The 18,969-nt window shown below is 37.6% G+C and overlaps 1 protein-coding gene across 1 annotated transcript; it reads left to right on the top strand.

Annotated features, from left to right (window-relative positions):
• Positions 1–5,577: 5,577 nt before the first annotated feature.
• Positions 5,578–18,893, top strand: LOC127437843 (ubiquitin-conjugating enzyme E2 variant 3). Its single transcript, XM_051693060.1, has 12 exons — positions 5,578–5,724; positions 5,933–6,017; positions 6,165–6,230; positions 8,187–8,350; positions 10,434–10,575; positions 10,677–10,765; positions 10,871–10,976; positions 12,723–12,893; positions 13,177–13,350; positions 17,569–17,656; positions 17,848–17,971; positions 18,249–18,893. Exons 1-12 carry the CDS (start codon positions 5,683–5,685, stop codon positions 18,411–18,413), a joined length of 1,416 nt encoding a protein of 471 aa, XP_051549020.1. The 5' UTR covers positions 5,578–5,682; the 3' UTR covers positions 18,414–18,893.
• The last annotated feature ends 76 nt before the right edge of the window (positions 18,894–18,969 follow it).

Below are 18,969 nucleotides of genomic sequence, written 5' to 3'. Positions count from 1 at the left end.
ACCACAGTGAGAGCCATTATCCACAAATGGCGAAAACATGGAACAGTGGCGAACCTTCCCAGGAGTGGCCAGCCGACCAAAATTACCCCAAGAGTGCAGCGACGACTCATCCAAGAGGTCACAAAAGACCCCACAACAACATCCAAAGAACTGCAGGCCTCACTTGCCTCAGTTAAGGTCAGTGTTCATGACTCCACCATAAGAAAGAGACTGGGCAAAAATGGCCTGCATGGCAGTGTTCCAAGATGAAAACCACTGCTGAGCAAAAAGAACATTAAGGCTCGTCTCATTTTTGCCAGAAAACATCTTGATGATCCCCAAGACTTTTGGGAAAATACTCTGTGGACTGATGAGACAAAAGTTGAACTTTTTGGAAGGTGTGTGTCCCATTACATCTGGCGTAAAAGTAACGCCTCATTTCAGAAAAAGAACATCATACCAACAGTAAAATATGGTGGTGGTAGTGTGATGGTCTGGGGCTGTTTTGCTGCTTCAGGACCTGGAAGACTTGCTGTGATAAATGGAACCATGAATTCTGCTGTCTACCAAAAAATCCTGAAGGAGAATGTCCGGCCATCTGTTCGTGACCTCAAGCTGAAGCGAACTTGGGTTCTGCAGCAGGACAATGATCCAAAACACACCAGCAAGTCCACCTCTGAATGGCTGAAGAAAAACAAAATGAAGACTTTGGAGTGGCCTAGTCAAAGTCCTGACCTGAATCCTATTGAGATGCTGTGGCATGACCTTAAAAAGGCAGTTCATGCTCGAAAACCCTTCAATGTGGCTGAATTACAACAATTCTGCAAAGATGAGTGGGCCAAAATTCCTCCACAGCACTGTAAAAGACTCATTGCAAGTTATCGCAAACGCTTGATTGCAGTTGTTGCTGCTAAGGGTGGCCCAACCAGTTATTAGGTTTAGGGGGGCAATCACTTTTTCACACAGGGCCATGTAGGTTTGGATTTTGTTTTCCCTTAATAATAACAACCTTCATTTAAAAACTGCATTTTGTTTACTTGTGTTATCTTTGACTAATATTTAAACTTGTTTGATGATCTGAAACATTTAAGTGTGACAAACATGCAAAAAAATAAGAAATTAGGAAGGGGGCAAACACTTTTTCACACCACTGTATGTATAAGAGATGTCATAACCTTACTTAATCAGTTAGCCAAAATTTTTATGATCTAACTGGATCAGGGAAATTGGACGGTAACTTTTACACTCGCTTGGATCTTTGTCCTTTTAAAGAATCAGACTGATCCAGGCTTGTGTCATGGATGGAGGAAGCTTTCCATTCTTTAATGACTCAGTATAAACTTCTAACAAAAGTGGAGCCAGTTCTGTAGCATAGGATCTAAAAAATTCTGCTGAAAAATTATCTGTCCCTGGAGCCTTGCCAGTAGGTAGGGACTTAATTACCTCATCAAGCTCCTCCAAGGTTATCTCAGAATCAAGAGAATTTTTTTTCCTCAATCGTCAGTTTAGGGAGTTCTAATGGTTCCACAAAGTTTCTAATATCTTCATCAGTAGACGAAGACGTGGAACTATAAAGATCAAGATAGAACTCTTTAAAGGCATATTAACATCAATGGCTGAGGTAAAACTTTCACCACCAGCAGATTTCACTGAGGGAATGATAGAAAGGGACTCTCTCTGCTTTATATATCTAGCCAAAAGCTTCCCTGCTTTGTCACCCGACTCAAAGTATGACTGTCTTGCCCTGAATAACCAAAACTCCACTTTCCGTGACAAAATAGTATTATATATATATATTTCAATCAGGTCAATTCTCTGAGGCCATCAGCTGACATACGGCGCTTCAGCTCTGCCTCTGCACTTTTAATATTCTCTTCCAACTCCACGAGTTCTCGTCCTTTGGATTTTTTGATGAATGAGGCATACTGTATGATCCGACCCCTAAGAACCGCCTTAAGTGCCTCCCAAGCCACACCCACAGAGGATAATGAGGACCAGTTGGTCTCCATATAAACATTGATTTCAGTCTTTAACATTTGTTTGAAATCAGGATTATGCAAAAGGGACACATTAAGGTGCCAACTATATGATTTATTTTTCTCTGTATATGGCAACACCTCTAAACTCACCAGGGCATGATCTGAGACTAAGATATTTCCAATTGAGCAATCAACAACAGATGAAATGAGGGATTTGGATATTAAAAAAAATCTATTCTAGAATAAATCTTATGGACTGATGAAAAAAATGTATAGTCCCTACCAGATGGGTTCAAAAGTCTCCAAATATCCATAAGACCAAGATTTTTACACATCCTGTGAAGCGTCAGTGTTGCTCTAGGGGGTTTACACACTTTTGCTTCACTGTGATCAAGGACTGAGTCCATCAAAAGATTAAAGTCTCCTCCCAATATTATATAATGAGGGGTGCCAGCGGTTTGCAGCATCTCTTCAAGATCTATAAAAAAGCCCTGATCATCAGCGTTAGGTGCGTAAATATTAGACAAAATCAACCTTTGCCCTTGAATTTCAGCTAAAACAATAATGACTCTCCCTAATTTATCTTTAGTCTGTTTGAGACATTTGAATTGTAGATGTTTATTAATCAATATAATGACTCCCTTGCTCTTATTTGAGCCAGCACTAAAAAAAAAACATGTCCACCCTATATCTTCCCAAATTTTTCAGCTTCCTGCAGGGAGAGATGTGTTTCTTGAAGAAACACTATATCATATTTCTTACGTTTAAGAAAAGTAATAACCTTCCTTCTTTTGATGGGGTGCCCCAACCCATTTACATTCCATGTGGAGAGAGATAGTACACTCATATTAACATTTGACATTTTGATATAGTAGAAAAAATAAATTGTGTGTCAAATACAAAATTATACAGACCACATTCCCCATTAGTGAAACAATCAAACCCCGAACTTCCCCCCAAACAAAACAAACAGAAAAAAGAAAAACGTGCGCATTAACCCCGTGCACGAAAGCGCCAACCGGCGACAATCCCTCTATACTCAAAAGGTCCATGAACGCCCATGAGCCCCCATGACAACTTTGCCATCGGATTGCTCAATTGTTCCTCACAAATTTGTGAGGCAAAATTACATAACAGAAAATACTTTGTAAAATAAACCCCAGCCAATAGGAAGAATGAACACAAAGAACGTGTAGATTAATTCACATAACTGTCTCAAAGGTGTGATCTTCCACAAAACAAATTCCAGCTGATATAAAACTGTTCAGATTCCTCGGACAGACAAACGAATGTTCAGTGAGCCGACTGTTATGAGTTAAGCGGATGACGTAATCATTCCAATATCCTGTAAAAATACTCAACAAAACAAACTCCAGCCAGCAGGAGGAATAAGCACGAAGAACGAACAGATTAATCCACAGCTGTTCCAAAGGAGTGTTATTCAATAGAACAAGCTCCAGCCGCTAGGCGGAACCAATACAAAAAGAAACAAAACCGGCATCCCGGTTCCCCGGATGGTTGAGTCAATTCACTCAGAGGCCACATAAAAGTATATACCATGACTTACACAATCCATCAACTTTATAAAAGGCATCCTTTGTGTGAGCATGTAGATATTTTGCGGTCATCCGTAGTGTCCACTCTCAAACTGGCTGGGAATTTCACTGCAAAAGTAATCTTTTGTCAATGCAAAAGTTTTTTTAAGGAAAAGTGTTATTCACAAAACAAACTCCAGCCGCTCTGCGGAGCCAACGCAAAAAGCAAAAAGAAACCAAAATGACGCCCAGCTTCTTCAAAAGCCAGAGTACAGCGAGTCAACCCACTCACATGAGAAACACCCAATGGTTTGCTCACCCATTGATTCAATAAAAGACATTGCCTGATTGGGACATGTAAATACTTTGTGACCGTCCTTAGTTTCTATTCTCAGTTTGGCCGGAAACATCAGAGCAAAAGTGATCTTTAGATTATGTAAAAGTTTCTTACATTCCTTGAACCGTTCGCGTTTCTCTCTTATCGAACTTGCAAAGTCCGGGAACATGCGTGCGTATGTATGTGTGTGAGCGTGTGTAAGTGTGGGGGAGACAAGGGAGCTTTTCAACTGAAATTGAAATAAATGTAGGATATTGTAGACATTGTTTGACATTTTTAACCGATTTACTTTACCAATGTCTTTGTTTAGGCTATATGGTTATTTTGCTGTGTGTGTGAGTGAGTGAGTGAGTGAGCGAAAGAGAGTGAGTGAGTGAGTGAAAGAGAGGGAGCCCAAGGATGCTTTTCATTTGAAATAAATTTAGGATATTATAGAAATTGTTTGTCATTCTTATCCTGTGTACTTAACCAATGTCTTTGTTTATATGGTTATTTTGTTGTGGTAGCTTGTAGGGCTCTTTAAAATAACTGAAATAATTTGGTGAAGTGATATGGAACTGTTATGCGGTCAAGACCTGGAACAACTACATAGGGTGTTTGCTGAAAAAATAACTTGGAACCTTAGAACGTCCGTGAACCAATCAGAATCAAGCATTCAACTGACCCGTAGTATAAGTAAAATTATTACCTTCTAGCTGAAGTTCTGTTCATATTTTTGCATCTGGCAGCTTTAATCACCTGAAATGTCCGCTAACAGATTTTAACATGACCACAAAAGTCATTCAGGCTTGTAATTTCGTTGCAATTCTGTGGCAATAGGTTTCAATTTTTTTTGTTGCCTTTTGTCTCTGTTCTTTGTTAAAATAAATGAAGTAAATTAACTTTTGAGTTCGTTTGTTATTCATACGCACAACTGTTTAAATAGCCTTTATATTAATGTTGGGCAAACGAGGTCATACATTAGGTTAGAATACTGCATGTCTGCCATAGAATAATCATTAAAAGCAAAACAACAAACAACTTTTGTTCCACGACGTTGCCACAACGTCGTCATGACGGACTGGCATCGTTACAAAGTTACGTTGCGGTAACGAATCCAGGAATTTCACTTTTCCGGTTGTCACAACAGTTACATTGCCACAACAAAAGTTTGGTCATCAAATTACGTTGCAGTTACGTAATGGCCACGTCATTTGGTTAGCTAGGTTGTAGACATTCGTAAACTAAAATTTATTATAGTTTTTAATCTATAAATATGTCAACGCCAAATGTAAACTCGTCCCTGCTAGCTCTATAATTTTTTATTTTAAATAACTCATTGTGTAATCGCAAGCGACTCGGATATGGCCATACTGATCAACGCTGAGAAAAGTAACACTTATCACATGAATTCTCAATTGAGCCGTACTCAAACCTTTACACATCAAAGAATAATCGTTAAAATATCTTAGTATATCAACAACAAATGTAAATTCTCCCCGCCAGTCCCTATAAAAAGATTAAATGCTCATTGTGTAATCGCAGACGATTGTGATTGGCCCATCATGATTAGCGCTGAGAACAGCTGCGTCACGTCTTAACAATAATTTAAACCTAAATAATAATAATACTAACAAACTTTAATAGACATCGAATTGAAAATACCATTTACATTCATCGTATCTGATTAAAAACAATTTCGTACTGCCAATCCCCGCCCATTTTGCTATGACGTCAACTTTGGGAGCTTCCTTTAGGCTTGCCGTACCTGACAGCAGACATCAGCTGGAATGTATTTGCGGTAAGTTTCAGTTTATTTCCCGGTTGAGATTCAAGTACCTTACCGGTGACAGACCTCTATTAAACGCAAAGCATGGACTTAAATGCGGAATCTGTCAAGAGAGTCCTCTCTAAGGTTAGTATCTGACGTTTGATCACATGTGCACCGGTACTCTTTAATAATTAATGAGTGATAATGAATATGATAATAATGGTAATAAGTAATGACACTGGTTAAACCTGTTTGAGTTCAGTCATTGTGTCAGAAATTGCATGTACAATACACAACCTTAATATATGTGTTCATTAATTTACTTTAACATGATACTTGACTTCTTTATTAGTATAAATTTCATGATGTTGCGATCGAAGAGCTACAGAAAGTGTCTCGCATACATCCTGATATGAAAATAAAAGCTGGACCATACAGTGAGTCATTCTAATACAGATAAAATCTATATTTCAATTTGCATATTTATTTATTATCATACTGATCTATCTATCTATCTATCACTGTATATGTCTTAATTGTGATCAGTTCATTGTGCTGAGTCATTACTCAAACATCTTTTACAGCATTTAGTGACAGTTCACAGAAAGATTTGCTCAAACTGGTTGGAAACATCCCAGTCGCATACCAAGGTGAGACTCTATGAAAATAAAGGAATCTGACAGTCATAAAATAGTTGGAAAAGGCCCCCAGTGTTTCCCATTAATTACCTAGATTGTTGCCAAAATGCCCGTTTTGGTGAGGTATTCATGTAAACACAGAGTGATGTCTAAAGTGAACGTAAACAGCAGAGAAAAAAGCAGATTTGTATTAAAATGTTGGACTTGTGAGTATAAATGTAAGCTAACAGACCTGCTGCTGTCTAGTGTCATTATAATAATCAAACAACCAGAACAAGAAAATGAGAAACACTCACTGCTCTTGACTGAGTAACTTTAGTAGCTTTAAAAAGTATTAATGTATTATAATCATACAGTGAAGTCCTGTAGTAGTTTTATGTTGCATTTCATTCTGAATGTTTACTTGAATACTTGATAGCCTACTGCTGTTAAAAAAAGCACTGAATTTTCTTAATTTGTGTTTTTTGTTCTATTATTTTGAATCTATTTCTATTCATTGCTATTTTTTATTGTTATTTTATTTCTGACTGTTTACAGTCTTGAATAAATACTTAAGAACTTGAAACCATTCTTCCATAATTAAATTAGTTAGTGTTATTATTTGTTGTGGTATTGAAGCTGGTATTGAGAATCATCAAATTTCACTAGAGACTACTGAAATTTTGGTATTGTGATAATGTATATCCTTTATTGTGTATGGTAGATCTTGCTGCAATAACATGATAAAAATTAGATCTCATTTCATTTGATTACCATACATAACATAAAATAATTATCATATACAATAACCTCCTCCCCTACCCAGTACAGTTTACATTTCTGTTGCTGATAATTGCGCTGAAGGTACACGATTAGGTTGGGCATCGGTCATAATTTTAGAAAAATATACAACATGATCTTTAACATGTTACTTGAGCATGTAACTTAAATGTCCTTTTTTCTTTCCGGACAAGTAACTTTTTTTACTCGGACAAGTGAATGACCAATTTACTCGTCCGGAGGACAAGCACATGACAATGCTTAATGTCGAGCCCTTGCTCAAATGTATGCTCTAGTCGATTTTGTGTTTTGACCATTTGTGAACTGCGTTAAACTCCGTCTCGTTTACCATGCTTTTTGGTTGTGACTTTTTTTCCGTGTGATCACCATTCATATCTATACAACCAATGTGTTTATGATTAAATTACTACTAGAGCACAAAATTGTTAACAAGAGCACAAAGTTCTTCATAGATCTAGCCTCTTAATTTTGCTCTCAAAGTGCAGCAGATTGAGGCATTTACACTACCGTTCAAAAGTTTAGGGTCACTTACTCATTCTTTATTCTTTATTTTATATTAATAGTAAAGTCATCAAAACTATGGAATAACATAAATGGAACTATGGGAATTATGTTGTGACTAAACAAAATCCAAAATAAATCAAAACTGTGTTATATTTTAGCATCTTCAAAGTAGTCACCCTTTGCCTAGAATTTGCAGACATGTACTCTTGACATTTTCTCAACCAACTTCTTGAGGTATCACCCTGGGATGATTTTTAAACAGTATTAAAGGAGTTCCCATCTATGTTGGGCACTTATTGGCTGCTTTTCTTTATTATTCGGTCAAAGTCATCCATTTCAAAAACTTTTTTTAAATAAAATTTTAGTTTTGAATAAAATAAATTAATATGGTGGCACAATTATATTTTTGTCTACAAAACTAATTTCAAACATTTAAGGCATACGCCTTCAGATCAAAAGATTTTTAAGATCATGAGAAACATTTCAGTCAAGTGACCCCAAACTTTTGAACCGTAGTGTAACTTTAAAATGTACAAAATTTTCTTCTGGGGAAGCATGCCCCCAGACCCCCCTAGAGGGTCCGTGGTCCACCCACCATAGTTTCACAAAATCCTATGGGAAACACTGGCCCCTCTTTATGTTTTTAGCTCTAGTGTGTTTATGTTGATGATAATGTATTTACAGGGCACTCATATAAACTGCCCATCCTTCTATGGCTCTTGGATTCCTTTCCCTTCACGCCGCCCATCTGTTTCCTGCGACCCACTTCCAGCATGGTGATACGGGAGGGTAAACATGTCGACTCAAAGGGTAGAATACACCTGCCGAGCCTGCATAACTGGGATCACGTAAGATAACTTTATCTCATATGGTGCCCAGGAAGAGACAGGTTCGGTTCACTTAGTTTTGTTGTGGGGACGTGACAATATGTTGTGACCACTAGATATTATGTAGAGGGAACGACACCCTGTTCTCGTGGCCATGACTTTGTATGTTGTGGGAACGGCATCCTCGCTTTATACCATTTTCCAAACATTTTGTGTGCATCCATGGAGGCGTCCGGGACTGTTTAACTGATCAATGATAAATCCGACAGTTTCATTCAAACATAAAGATACATTTCGGCTGCAAAGCCCATTCAATTTCAGAATGTGTTTTAGATGACTTTCACTTATAGTATAATGTAATGTCTTAACGCCATCGATCGCACTATATCTTTTTATGTCATTGCTAATTCAAAATAAAATATTATTTCATGAATAATTTTTGCTGTTTGTCCTTGATGCAGTCAGAAAGGTCTTTTTAGCCCTTTACATCAACATAAAAAAGTCATGGTCACAAAATATTTTGTTGAGGGAACGAGATCCTTTTCTCGTGGCCACAAGAAAATGATCTCGTTCCCTCAAAAAAATATTTGTGTCCATGACACAACATACAAAGTCGTAGCTACGAGTAAAGGATGCCATTCCCTCGGCTCAAGAATAATTTATTTTGGAATCGGTCTACTGGTAGTGCTTTATGTCTCGTCTCGTGCTGTAGATTCAGTAGCAGTGTTGCTGTGGTGCTTAAAAATACAGGAAAAACTGTCTGAGTATTTTAGTTCGGTTTTCTGTACGCATCACCGGAATAATGCACATTCAAGAACCGTTAAGGAAACTGAACGTCATGAAAATCATTCGGTTTTATTATAATGAAATCATTACCAGATAATTTGTGTGTGTGGTGGTGGGTAATTAAAACATACTCGCACATCCTCTGTAAATCCAAGGGTGGTCTTCCCTTTATCCCGATGGCAGTAATGCTCCTGTACACTACTTTCATATTGCATTGAGATGTACTTCTAATGGTACGTGCCCACTGGTGTTTTCTGTTATTATCTTTCAGTACACAATCAATGATGTCATCTTAAATATGCTTGATTACAGTTAGAAAAATGCCAACTTCATTTTAAAATTCAAAAAGTATACAAATAGTATTGATTTATTAAACGTTTGCTTACCCAGCTACAGAATTGCTGCAAAGAATGCATGCAATCATCATTTGAAGTCTGGATTTAAAGCACTGAATTCACCTTCGCTCACCACGCGCCAGTGGACACACAGAGTTTGAGACTAATGATGAGCAGTGACACTACAAGCTAATAAGAGCCATTCTATGTAAACACCTGTGTAACTGACTGTACTGTAGGCCTACAGAGCCCCCTTGAGGACAAAACTAGAACGTGCTTAAATTTATTTTACAAGCTGACATAAACTGATAGAAAGCAAAAACCACCCACCAGAGTGGCCTGTGATGCTGTGAAATTCACTGGCCAAACAGAAAATTTACCCGCATTTGGCGGGTGTTAATTTCGGACTCTGTCATGAAGAGAGCTCCACCAATCAGAGAATCACTGACAACAAAGCGCACCAAAATAGCTCTGCAGTGGTCGCCCACTGTCATGATGCACTGCGAATGACACAGTCAGGTCAGTCCTTACGCTCTCAAGCTACTTCTGTATTTGCAAATAAATGAATATTTTGCAATAAACTTAATATATTGTTTCTATGTTTATAATCAACAACTTGAAATCAATAGTTTAACATTTTGCCTTAAAGTATGATTAAATTACTTCATTCGCAAAGGTTCATGGGATTGTAGTTCGTTTGCTGATTAAAGCCGTTAAGATCACAGTCTTTTACCTTTATCTTTTTGTCCAATTTTCAAATTTCTTTTTTGCTTCAAATCAAAGTTTGTAATGTTGTGATTCACCTCAGAGCTGATTGGTTTGGTTCATCGCTTAGAATTTTTTTATGAAGTACTTTACGAAATCCCGATGGAAAAAATGAATGGGAAAAATTCTTCTGAAACCAAGATAGTGTTGCACACTAACATTACAAAATTGACTAAAATACCTTTTTATGTGCAAATGTTGTAACATCACTGCTACAGCCCAAGTCAACAGTCAACAGTCTTCTAGCAGAGATGATTGCTAGATTTGAAGAGGAACCTCCACTGGGCACCAAATCATCCGGATATGGCGAAAGCCCCAACGATCTACTGGCCTATGTGTCTAATCTCAAAGTGAATGAAGGTTTGACAAGCCTTTTGTGACACTTCCTTTTGTTACATTTAAGTTCATTACCCCTTTTGTGAATTTAAAATTGCTGTTTGATTTTCAAATTGCTCTTATAGGTGGAAATCGGCCTGATCAAGCAGTTAAAGTTTCTGTGATTGGAGGGGGAGATTTGGGAATAGCTGCCGTGTTGAGTATTATGGCAAAAGTAACTACATTATTGTTGATTTGTTTGCAGGATAACAGAAATAGCTTGTGAGTAGGTAATTATGCTTTTATGACTCAGCTCTTATGTCATAATCTCCTCTCTTAGAGCTGTGTTGACAAACTGGTTTTGATTGACATCCCAGAGAGTTCAACCAAAGGCGGCACAATGGATCTGGAGATTTTCAATTTGCCAAAGGTTGAGGTTTCAAAAGGTGCTTTTTTGTTATCAATGATCAGTATTCCTCAAATGATATTCATAATTTCATCCCTCCATAATTTGTAGTGCTTCCAAAGACACAACAGTCCGGTTCTAGAAGTAAAAATCCCATTCATTGTCTTTTTTAACAACAATTTATAAACCTTTAAAGACAGACCTACCATGATCTTTGGGGTTGTTCATCAAGGGATTAGGCTTCATTTTCTAAAATCTGTGTTTAATTGTATAATTTCTTGTGAAGAACTACACTGCCAGTGAATCCTGAAGAGTAACAATCCACCAATTGGAGAATTGTGGCAAACAATGTGCGCCAAAAGAGCTCTGCAGCACTCACTCACTTCCATGACGCGCTGTGAATGATGCAATCAACTCTGTCTCCCTACACTCTCAAACTACTTATGTATTAGTAAATATCTGAATATTTTGCAATATCATTACAATATATTGTTTATATACTTCTAATCAACTTTAAATGAATAGTTTTTAATTAGATTATGTCATTCGCAATGCATCGTTGGATTGTAGTGCATTTTCTCATGAAAGATGTCTTGTACCTTTAGAATTTTTGTCCGATTTTCAAATACATTTTTGCTGGAAATGAAAGTTTGTAATGTTGTGATTCATGGCTTCATGGATCAATGTTTGGTTCATGGTGTAGAACTTTTTTTATGGAGGATTTTATAAAATCACTATGGAAGAAATACTTCCGGCACCAATGCAGCTAAAAAAAATGGGCAGGCACTATTGCGTTCCATTACCAGTGTTGGGTAGTAATGGACTACATGTAATTTGTGTTATGTAATCATAAACACATGAACAAAAATCAGGTATTTATAATTAGATTATAATGCATTTTTAAATGTGCATGATCAGATTACAGTTACTTTTTTGGATTACAGGATAACATATGATTACATTCACTCAGGCACTGACAGGTAGCAACTTGTTTGATTTAATGTTTACTAATGTTACTCAATACACTTAAAGTTGCATTTTCATGGGGGCCTGAGTAGCTCAGCGAGTATTGATGCTGACTACCACCCCTGGAGTCCCGAGTTTGAATCCAGGGAATGCTGAGTGACTCCAGCCAGGTCTCTTAAGCAACCAAATTGACCCGGTTGCTAGGGAGGGTAGAGTCACATGGGGTAACCTCCTCGTGGTCTCCATTAGTGGTTCTGACTCTCAATGGGGTGCGTGGTAAGTTGTGTGTGGATCGCGGAGAGTAGCATGAGCCTCCACATGCTGGGAGTCTCCACGGTGTCATGCACAACGAGCCAAGTGATAAAATGCGTGGATTGACGGTCTCAGAAGCGGAGGCAACTGAGACTTGTCCTCCACCACCCGGATTGAGGTGAGTAACCGCACCACCACAAGAACCTACTAAGTAGTGGGAATTGGGCATTCCAAATTGGGAGAAAAGGAAAAAAAAAATTATAATAATTGCATTTTCATCAAAACTTGCAAAAAGTAACCAGATTAGATTACCTTCTAAATGTAATCTAAAAGATTGTTACTAATTACAATTTCAGATACATCATTTGTAATCAGTACACGATTATATTTCAGAAATAATCTACCAAACACTGACTATATCCATTGCTCAAACTACTACATCAATTAACATCAGATAACAGACATTACCACAATGCCTTTACATACTTGTAGTTCAGCTTTGCCAGGAAAGTTACTTTCTCACACATAACTCTCTAACAAGCTTGTGTGTTTCCTCTCCTTTTTCAAGACCTGTCGGCTTCTGCGGGTTCTAAGGTGGTGGTCATCACAGCAAACGCCTGGAGTGATGAGCAGTCGTATGCAAGTGTAGTTCAGACTAACGTGGACATGTACCGAAGGATTATCCCTCATCTTGCCCAGCTGAGTCCAAAAGCTGTGCTGCTCATCGCCTCTCAACCGGGTTAGTAAATTCTGAAAACTATTCCATATATTCCAGCAGTTGTTATTCACTCTCAAATCAAATCATTATTAAAACGTTGAAATAAAAATATGCTGGCTACGTCAATAACATCAAGTGTCATTGGTTCTTGCAACTTCACATGACTTCACAATGTTTGGTCACGAGATTCAGTGAGGTGAACAATCTAGTTCTAAGGAGATAACTGACTCATTTATCAGTCAGCAATGTCTTGCCTTTCTTGTTGGCAGACCATGTGTGTGACCTCTGACCTTTCCGTTCTCAGTGGACATTATGACACATGTTGCCTGGAGACAGAGTCATCTGCTGCCCACACAAGTAATTGGTGTGGGCTGTAATCTGGACTCCGAGAGACTGTCTCACATCATCAACATTTCACTGGTGGCCAATAACACGGGCAAAAAGGCATGGGTCATAGGAGAACTCTCAGAAAACAAGGGTGAGTGGATTGAACAAGTTCTAGTGTTAAAAAAAAAAAGAAAAGCTAAATGCAGCGCAACGAATGGAAAAGTATGCAGGTGTCTTGATACGGTTCAGAAGTTCTTTTAAGGGGCCATTCAGACAGAATGTTTTCTCGTGCTAAAAAATGTAGACGCAATGCAAAAAACAAAACAAAAAAAAAATAGTCATATATTTGTAAAACATGATCATTTTTTACCCTCATTCTGACCCTCTGTTGACAATTGACAATAAACGCCCACTGTTCTGATTGGCTTTCTGCTCTTGACTGACCTGCTCTCTCTCATTGCCATTTTACTGTTCACTGCTCTGGGTGAGGCTACAGAAGTGATTAGTAAAGTAAGTGTTGATGTGTTGTTGTGGAGGTGGTCAGATGCAAATGTCTACCACAGTGTGACATCACAATGTTGAGGAAGTAGGGAACGAATCGTTTTGGCAGCTTGGTTTAAAAAAATTATCATTTTGCATTGAGGAGGAAGTTTTGAGTTCTGAAACTTAAAGTATTTTTTTGTAGTTTAATGACAAATTATATGTTAAAAAAATCAAGGAAAATTGTATTCCTTATATCATGACCCCTTTAAAAATGGTGGCCAAAAACGTGTCTCTCCTGTGCGAGATTCTGAGAAAACAGTCTGGCGTGGCAAGTCATTGCAGATGCATGCAAAAGCATGTCCTTGCTTGATCAGTGCTTGAATTGCTAACTATTATTAATACCACAGCAATATCACTTTCTGTTGCTGCTTGAGCCAAAGTAGTTTTAGGTTTGTTGACCTCATTACTGTTACATATCACTTTGCCTCGTTCCTTCTTTCATTCTCACTTTCGAACTAGGAATGGTGGCTTGGCTGTTACTAAGCAAGATAATTTTAGTTCTACAAACAGGAGAATTTAGGGAATGAAAACCTGACATATGTCTTATAATAAACACATTCACATATGGTAACTGTGGTATAATCTGAATACTTGACTCCAGACCAATGAATTATTGAAAATTCATGCACAGACATGTGGAGGTTGAACGATAGTGGATTTTTCTGATTCCGATAACTTTGGGGGTGGAAAAGGAATGGCGTTCAGGCACCTTCGATTCCAAAAAGAAAAAAATGCTTGTTTGTCAATCCATTTCATTTATTGTATTCTCCGATGCAGTTTTTGTTTGATCCATTTGACACATTCCGTCTATTTAGCAAGTGCACTTGTTCAAAAATATTTTAAGTTCATTGTGCTTCGTTCTAGTCAGTTGCAGACACTGGTATGGCAACATATACGAGAGCGGCACAAGACAACGCGCCCCGCATATAGACGCGCGTTCCGCTTCTGTATCGCGCCATGGACCAATCTCTGTTTCAAAGAAATAGCGTAATATGGAATCAACTGCTCACCCATTTTTTTTTTTAGATCTACTGATATGCAGTAGCGATTTTGCTTAGTTTTGTTAAAAAGATGTATACACAAAGGGGTTTTGAATCCTGAAACACTCGCATCAAAATCAACATCAACACAGATAAATTCTACTGTATATCATACAACTTGAGATCAAAAGACCCCTCGACCAACACACTGTAAAAGGTTTCACTGTTATTTGTATATACACTATATGTGTACTCCATTTTTGTTGATTTAGCATTTATTTTTAGTTTGTGTGTGGATATTTTCCTTTGGAAAAAAAAAAAAAAAAAAAAAAAAAAAAAATATATATATATATATATATATATATTTTCTAGCAAATATACAGTGGGACATCACCCACTTTTATGGTTCCCTCACCTCCAGAATCCCAATTTAACCCCTGCTGATAACCAATTAATCGGCCGATAGTTTTTTAAAATCGATTTATAGAATGCTAAAAAAAAAATCTTAGTCTTTCCTTACAATGACAGCCACAGATATAAAGGCTGCAAGAGTCCAAAATTAATCAAATCTCAGATTCTGTTAATTGCGTAACCAAAATCCCAATAATAACCTGAAAAACAAAAATGAAGATTTGGTGCATAGTGTGCACGAAATACACAGGTGAAATGACTGAGTCTGTTGGCTAAGTTGGCTGTTTACCAAATTAAGCTTTTTATAGCTTATATAATCAAGTTTTGTGTGTGTGTGTGTGTGTGTGTATATATATATACATATATATAATCAGTTGTGCTCAAAAGTTTGCATACCCTGGCAGAAATTGTGAAATTTTGGCATTGATTTTGAAAATATGACTGATCATGCAAAAAAAAACTATTTTATTTAAGGATAGTGATCATATGAAGCCATTTATTAACACATAGTTGTTTGGCTCCTTTTTAAATCATAATGGTTACAGAAATCACCCAAATGGCCCTGATCAAAAGTTTACATACCCTTGAATGTTTGGCCTTGTTACAGACACACAAGGTGACACACACAGGTTTAAATGGCAATTAAAGGTTAATTTCCCACACCTGTGGCTTTTTAAATTGCAATTAGTGTCTGTGTATAAATAGTCAATGAGTTTGTTAGCTCTCACGTGGATGCACTGAGCAGGCTAGATACTGAGCCATGGGGAGCAGAAAAGAACTGTCAAAAGACCTGCGTAACAAGGTAATGGAACTTTATAAAGATGGAAAAGGATTTAAAAAGATATCCAAAGCCTTGAAAATGACAGTCAGTACTGTTCAATCATTTATTAAGAAGTGGAAAATTCGGGGATCTCTTGATACCAAGCCAAGGTCAGGTAGACCAAGAAAGTTTTCAGCCACAACTGCAAGAAGAATTGTTTGGGATACAAAGAAAAACCCACAGGTAACCTCAGGAGAAATACAGGCTGCTCTGGAAAAAGACGGTGTGGTTGTTTCAAGGAGCACAATACGACGATACTTGAACAAAAATGAGCTGCATGGTCGAGTTGCCAGAAAGAAGCCAATGCCACAAAAAAGCTTGGTTACAATATGCCCGACAACACCTTGACACGCCTCATAGCTGTAATTTGGAGTGACGAGACCAAAATAGAGCTTTATGGTCACAACCATAAGCGCTATATTTGGAGAGGGGTCAAAAAGTATTTTGCTCCTTGAAATACTCAAACCAGTGTGTCTGGCACCAGCAATCATCCATGCGATTATCTAATCAGCCAATCGTGTGGCTGCAGTGCAGTGCATAAAATCAAGCAAATACGGGTCAGGAGGTTCAGTTAATGTTCACATCAACCATCAGAATGGGGAAAAAATTTGATCTCAGTGATTTGGACCGTGGCATGATTTTTGGTCCCAGACGGGCTGGTTTGAGTATTTCTGTAACTGCTGATCTCCTGGAATTTTCACACACAACAGTCTCTAGAATTTACTCAGAATGGTGCCAAAAACATCCAGTGAGGGGCAGTTCTGTGGACAGAAATGCCTTTTTGATGAGAGCGGTCAACAGAGAATGGCCAGACTGGTTCGAAAAAGTCTACAGTAACTCAGATAACTGCTCTGTACAATTGTGGTGAGAAGAATAGCATATCAAAATGCTATTCTGAGATGGGGGTTGGTGGTGTTTTGGTGGCACAAGGGGGACCTACACAATATTAGGCAGGTGTTTTTAATGTTGTGGCTAATCGGTGTATGTATGTGTGTGTGTGTGTGTGTGTGTGTGTGTGTATATATATAATATATATATATACACGTATCAATCACCAAATGAGGTTTAATAAGGAATTTTTATTCACAAGATGTTAAGTTGGAGACTTGAATTATGTGCTGATGGGGTAAGTTTCTATATAGTCAGGTTGCTCTGTGCATCCTCTCCCTTCAATTTAGATTTATCTAATCAAGCTAACTAAATACGAATTGAAGTGAGGAAAAAAAATATGGATAAATATTGTCAAAGATGTAAGACTTAGATACAGCAAATACCTATGAAGTATTTATGATTGCTTTTATTTCACCTCTGTTGTACTGTAGAGCTAAGCTGTTCTAACTAAAAACTCTGAAACTATCATCATAGATTTTTGCCAATAACCGATAGTTCCAGAAGCAACTATCGGCACCACTTAATTGATAAAACCGATATATCTGCCTACCTCTGCACATAAGATGTAATGGCCACTTAGCTTTGTGTCTTGTTGGCCAGAAGTCTTTCTGCTTGCTATAACCAAAATGTCACCCATACAATTGTTGCATAATGTCCTTGAGTTGGGGAAGAAAGTTATGATTTTAAATGATGAATATGATTGTTCTCTCTGATGGTGCATCAGTGGCAGTGTGGGGTAATCTGGGACCAGGGACTGACCAGCTACAGGCATTAACCCCAGTGTCCAACTCTACCAAACCTTTGATGGACAGGTATGGATTAAAGTAATCACAGGCCAGCTATTTTTCCAAGTACTTTTGTTTTGATTACACATTTTAATGAGATTATTATCATATACATCTTTTAGATCAGAATATGGTTTTTGTGGATGTAAGTAATTAAAGGATCACTGTTGTGATTGTGTAATGATGTGTGAGCTTTGTTGTTTGCGATATGTTCACAGGGCATTAGAGATGCTGAAGGGTAAAGGTCAGAGGTCATGGTCAGTTGGGTTGTCCATTGCTGACATCACTCACAGTATCATAACAGACCAAAAGAAAATACACTCTGTCACAACACTGGCAGAGGTATGTTACTTACCCTGTAGAATATTTACTTTGTAACTTAAATTTTAGGCTCCTAGAACGAACGTTGATGTGCAAGTCAATGTTATGATTTAAATATTGTTTGTGTAGATTTTCAAAACCAAATGTGCATTGTATTTTGGGAATCCTGAAACCCTGTTATGGTATACATACAGTAGCCACTGAAATATGAAGATCTAAACACACTGTGCCAGTACAACATTAAAATTGAAGGCCATTAAAATCATGTCTCCAATATTTGTGCATTTCCTTTATTCAGGGATGGGGTGGAATTGGTTCCAAGGTGTTCCTAAGCTTGCCGTGCATCCTTGGAGAAAACGGCTCTACGCGATTACCAGGAGTGGCTTTAGGTTCAGAGGACAATGCCAAGCTGAGGGAGAGTACGGCCTCTCAGATCAATCTCTTTATGCAAATCAGATTGTAGCTCCTGACTGAATATTACACCAGGGCCTTGACAAGTGCTTTTCAAGATACACAGAACATTTGTCCAGAAGGTAAAGATGCAATTTAGTCCTTCCTGCAACACTTACGAAGCGTATAGTCTCAGAGCAATCTGACAGCAATAGCACTTTCTGAAGATATATGTTCTTTGAAAGTATGTCCTATTCTAGAAAACGTATATTAAGAACTAGCTGTTCTATTGTACTGTAAGCATTTTGCATTATATTATTGTTTACCTTACTAACTATGCAGTCCTTCAATATAACTTATTGTTTATCTGTGCAAATAATACAGTGGTGCTTCTCTGGGAGGTTAAAAAATTGAATTATGGTTAGACAGGGATTATCAAATTAATCGCTTTAAGCATCCTTGTTAAATGCTATACCAATGAGGTGAATCCATCATGTGGTTTTGCACTTAAAAGGCATGTATTCCTAATGTGCCTTTTTGCAAGTGAATGTACATCTTAATTTCTAAAGTAACTGATCTTGTATGACACTTTTACCATTGAATGTGAAAATTGAAAAATCACAGCAATA

The sequence above is a fragment of the Myxocyprinus asiaticus genome, chromosome 48, assembly GCF_019703515.2.
Source record: "Myxocyprinus asiaticus isolate MX2 ecotype Aquarium Trade chromosome 48, UBuf_Myxa_2, whole genome shotgun sequence".
In the NCBI taxonomy this organism is placed as follows: Eukaryota; Metazoa; Chordata; class Actinopteri; order Cypriniformes; family Catostomidae; genus Myxocyprinus; species Myxocyprinus asiaticus.
The sequence above is the reverse complement of the archived record's forward strand: the minus strand, read 5'-3'. Positions and strand labels throughout refer to the sequence as shown.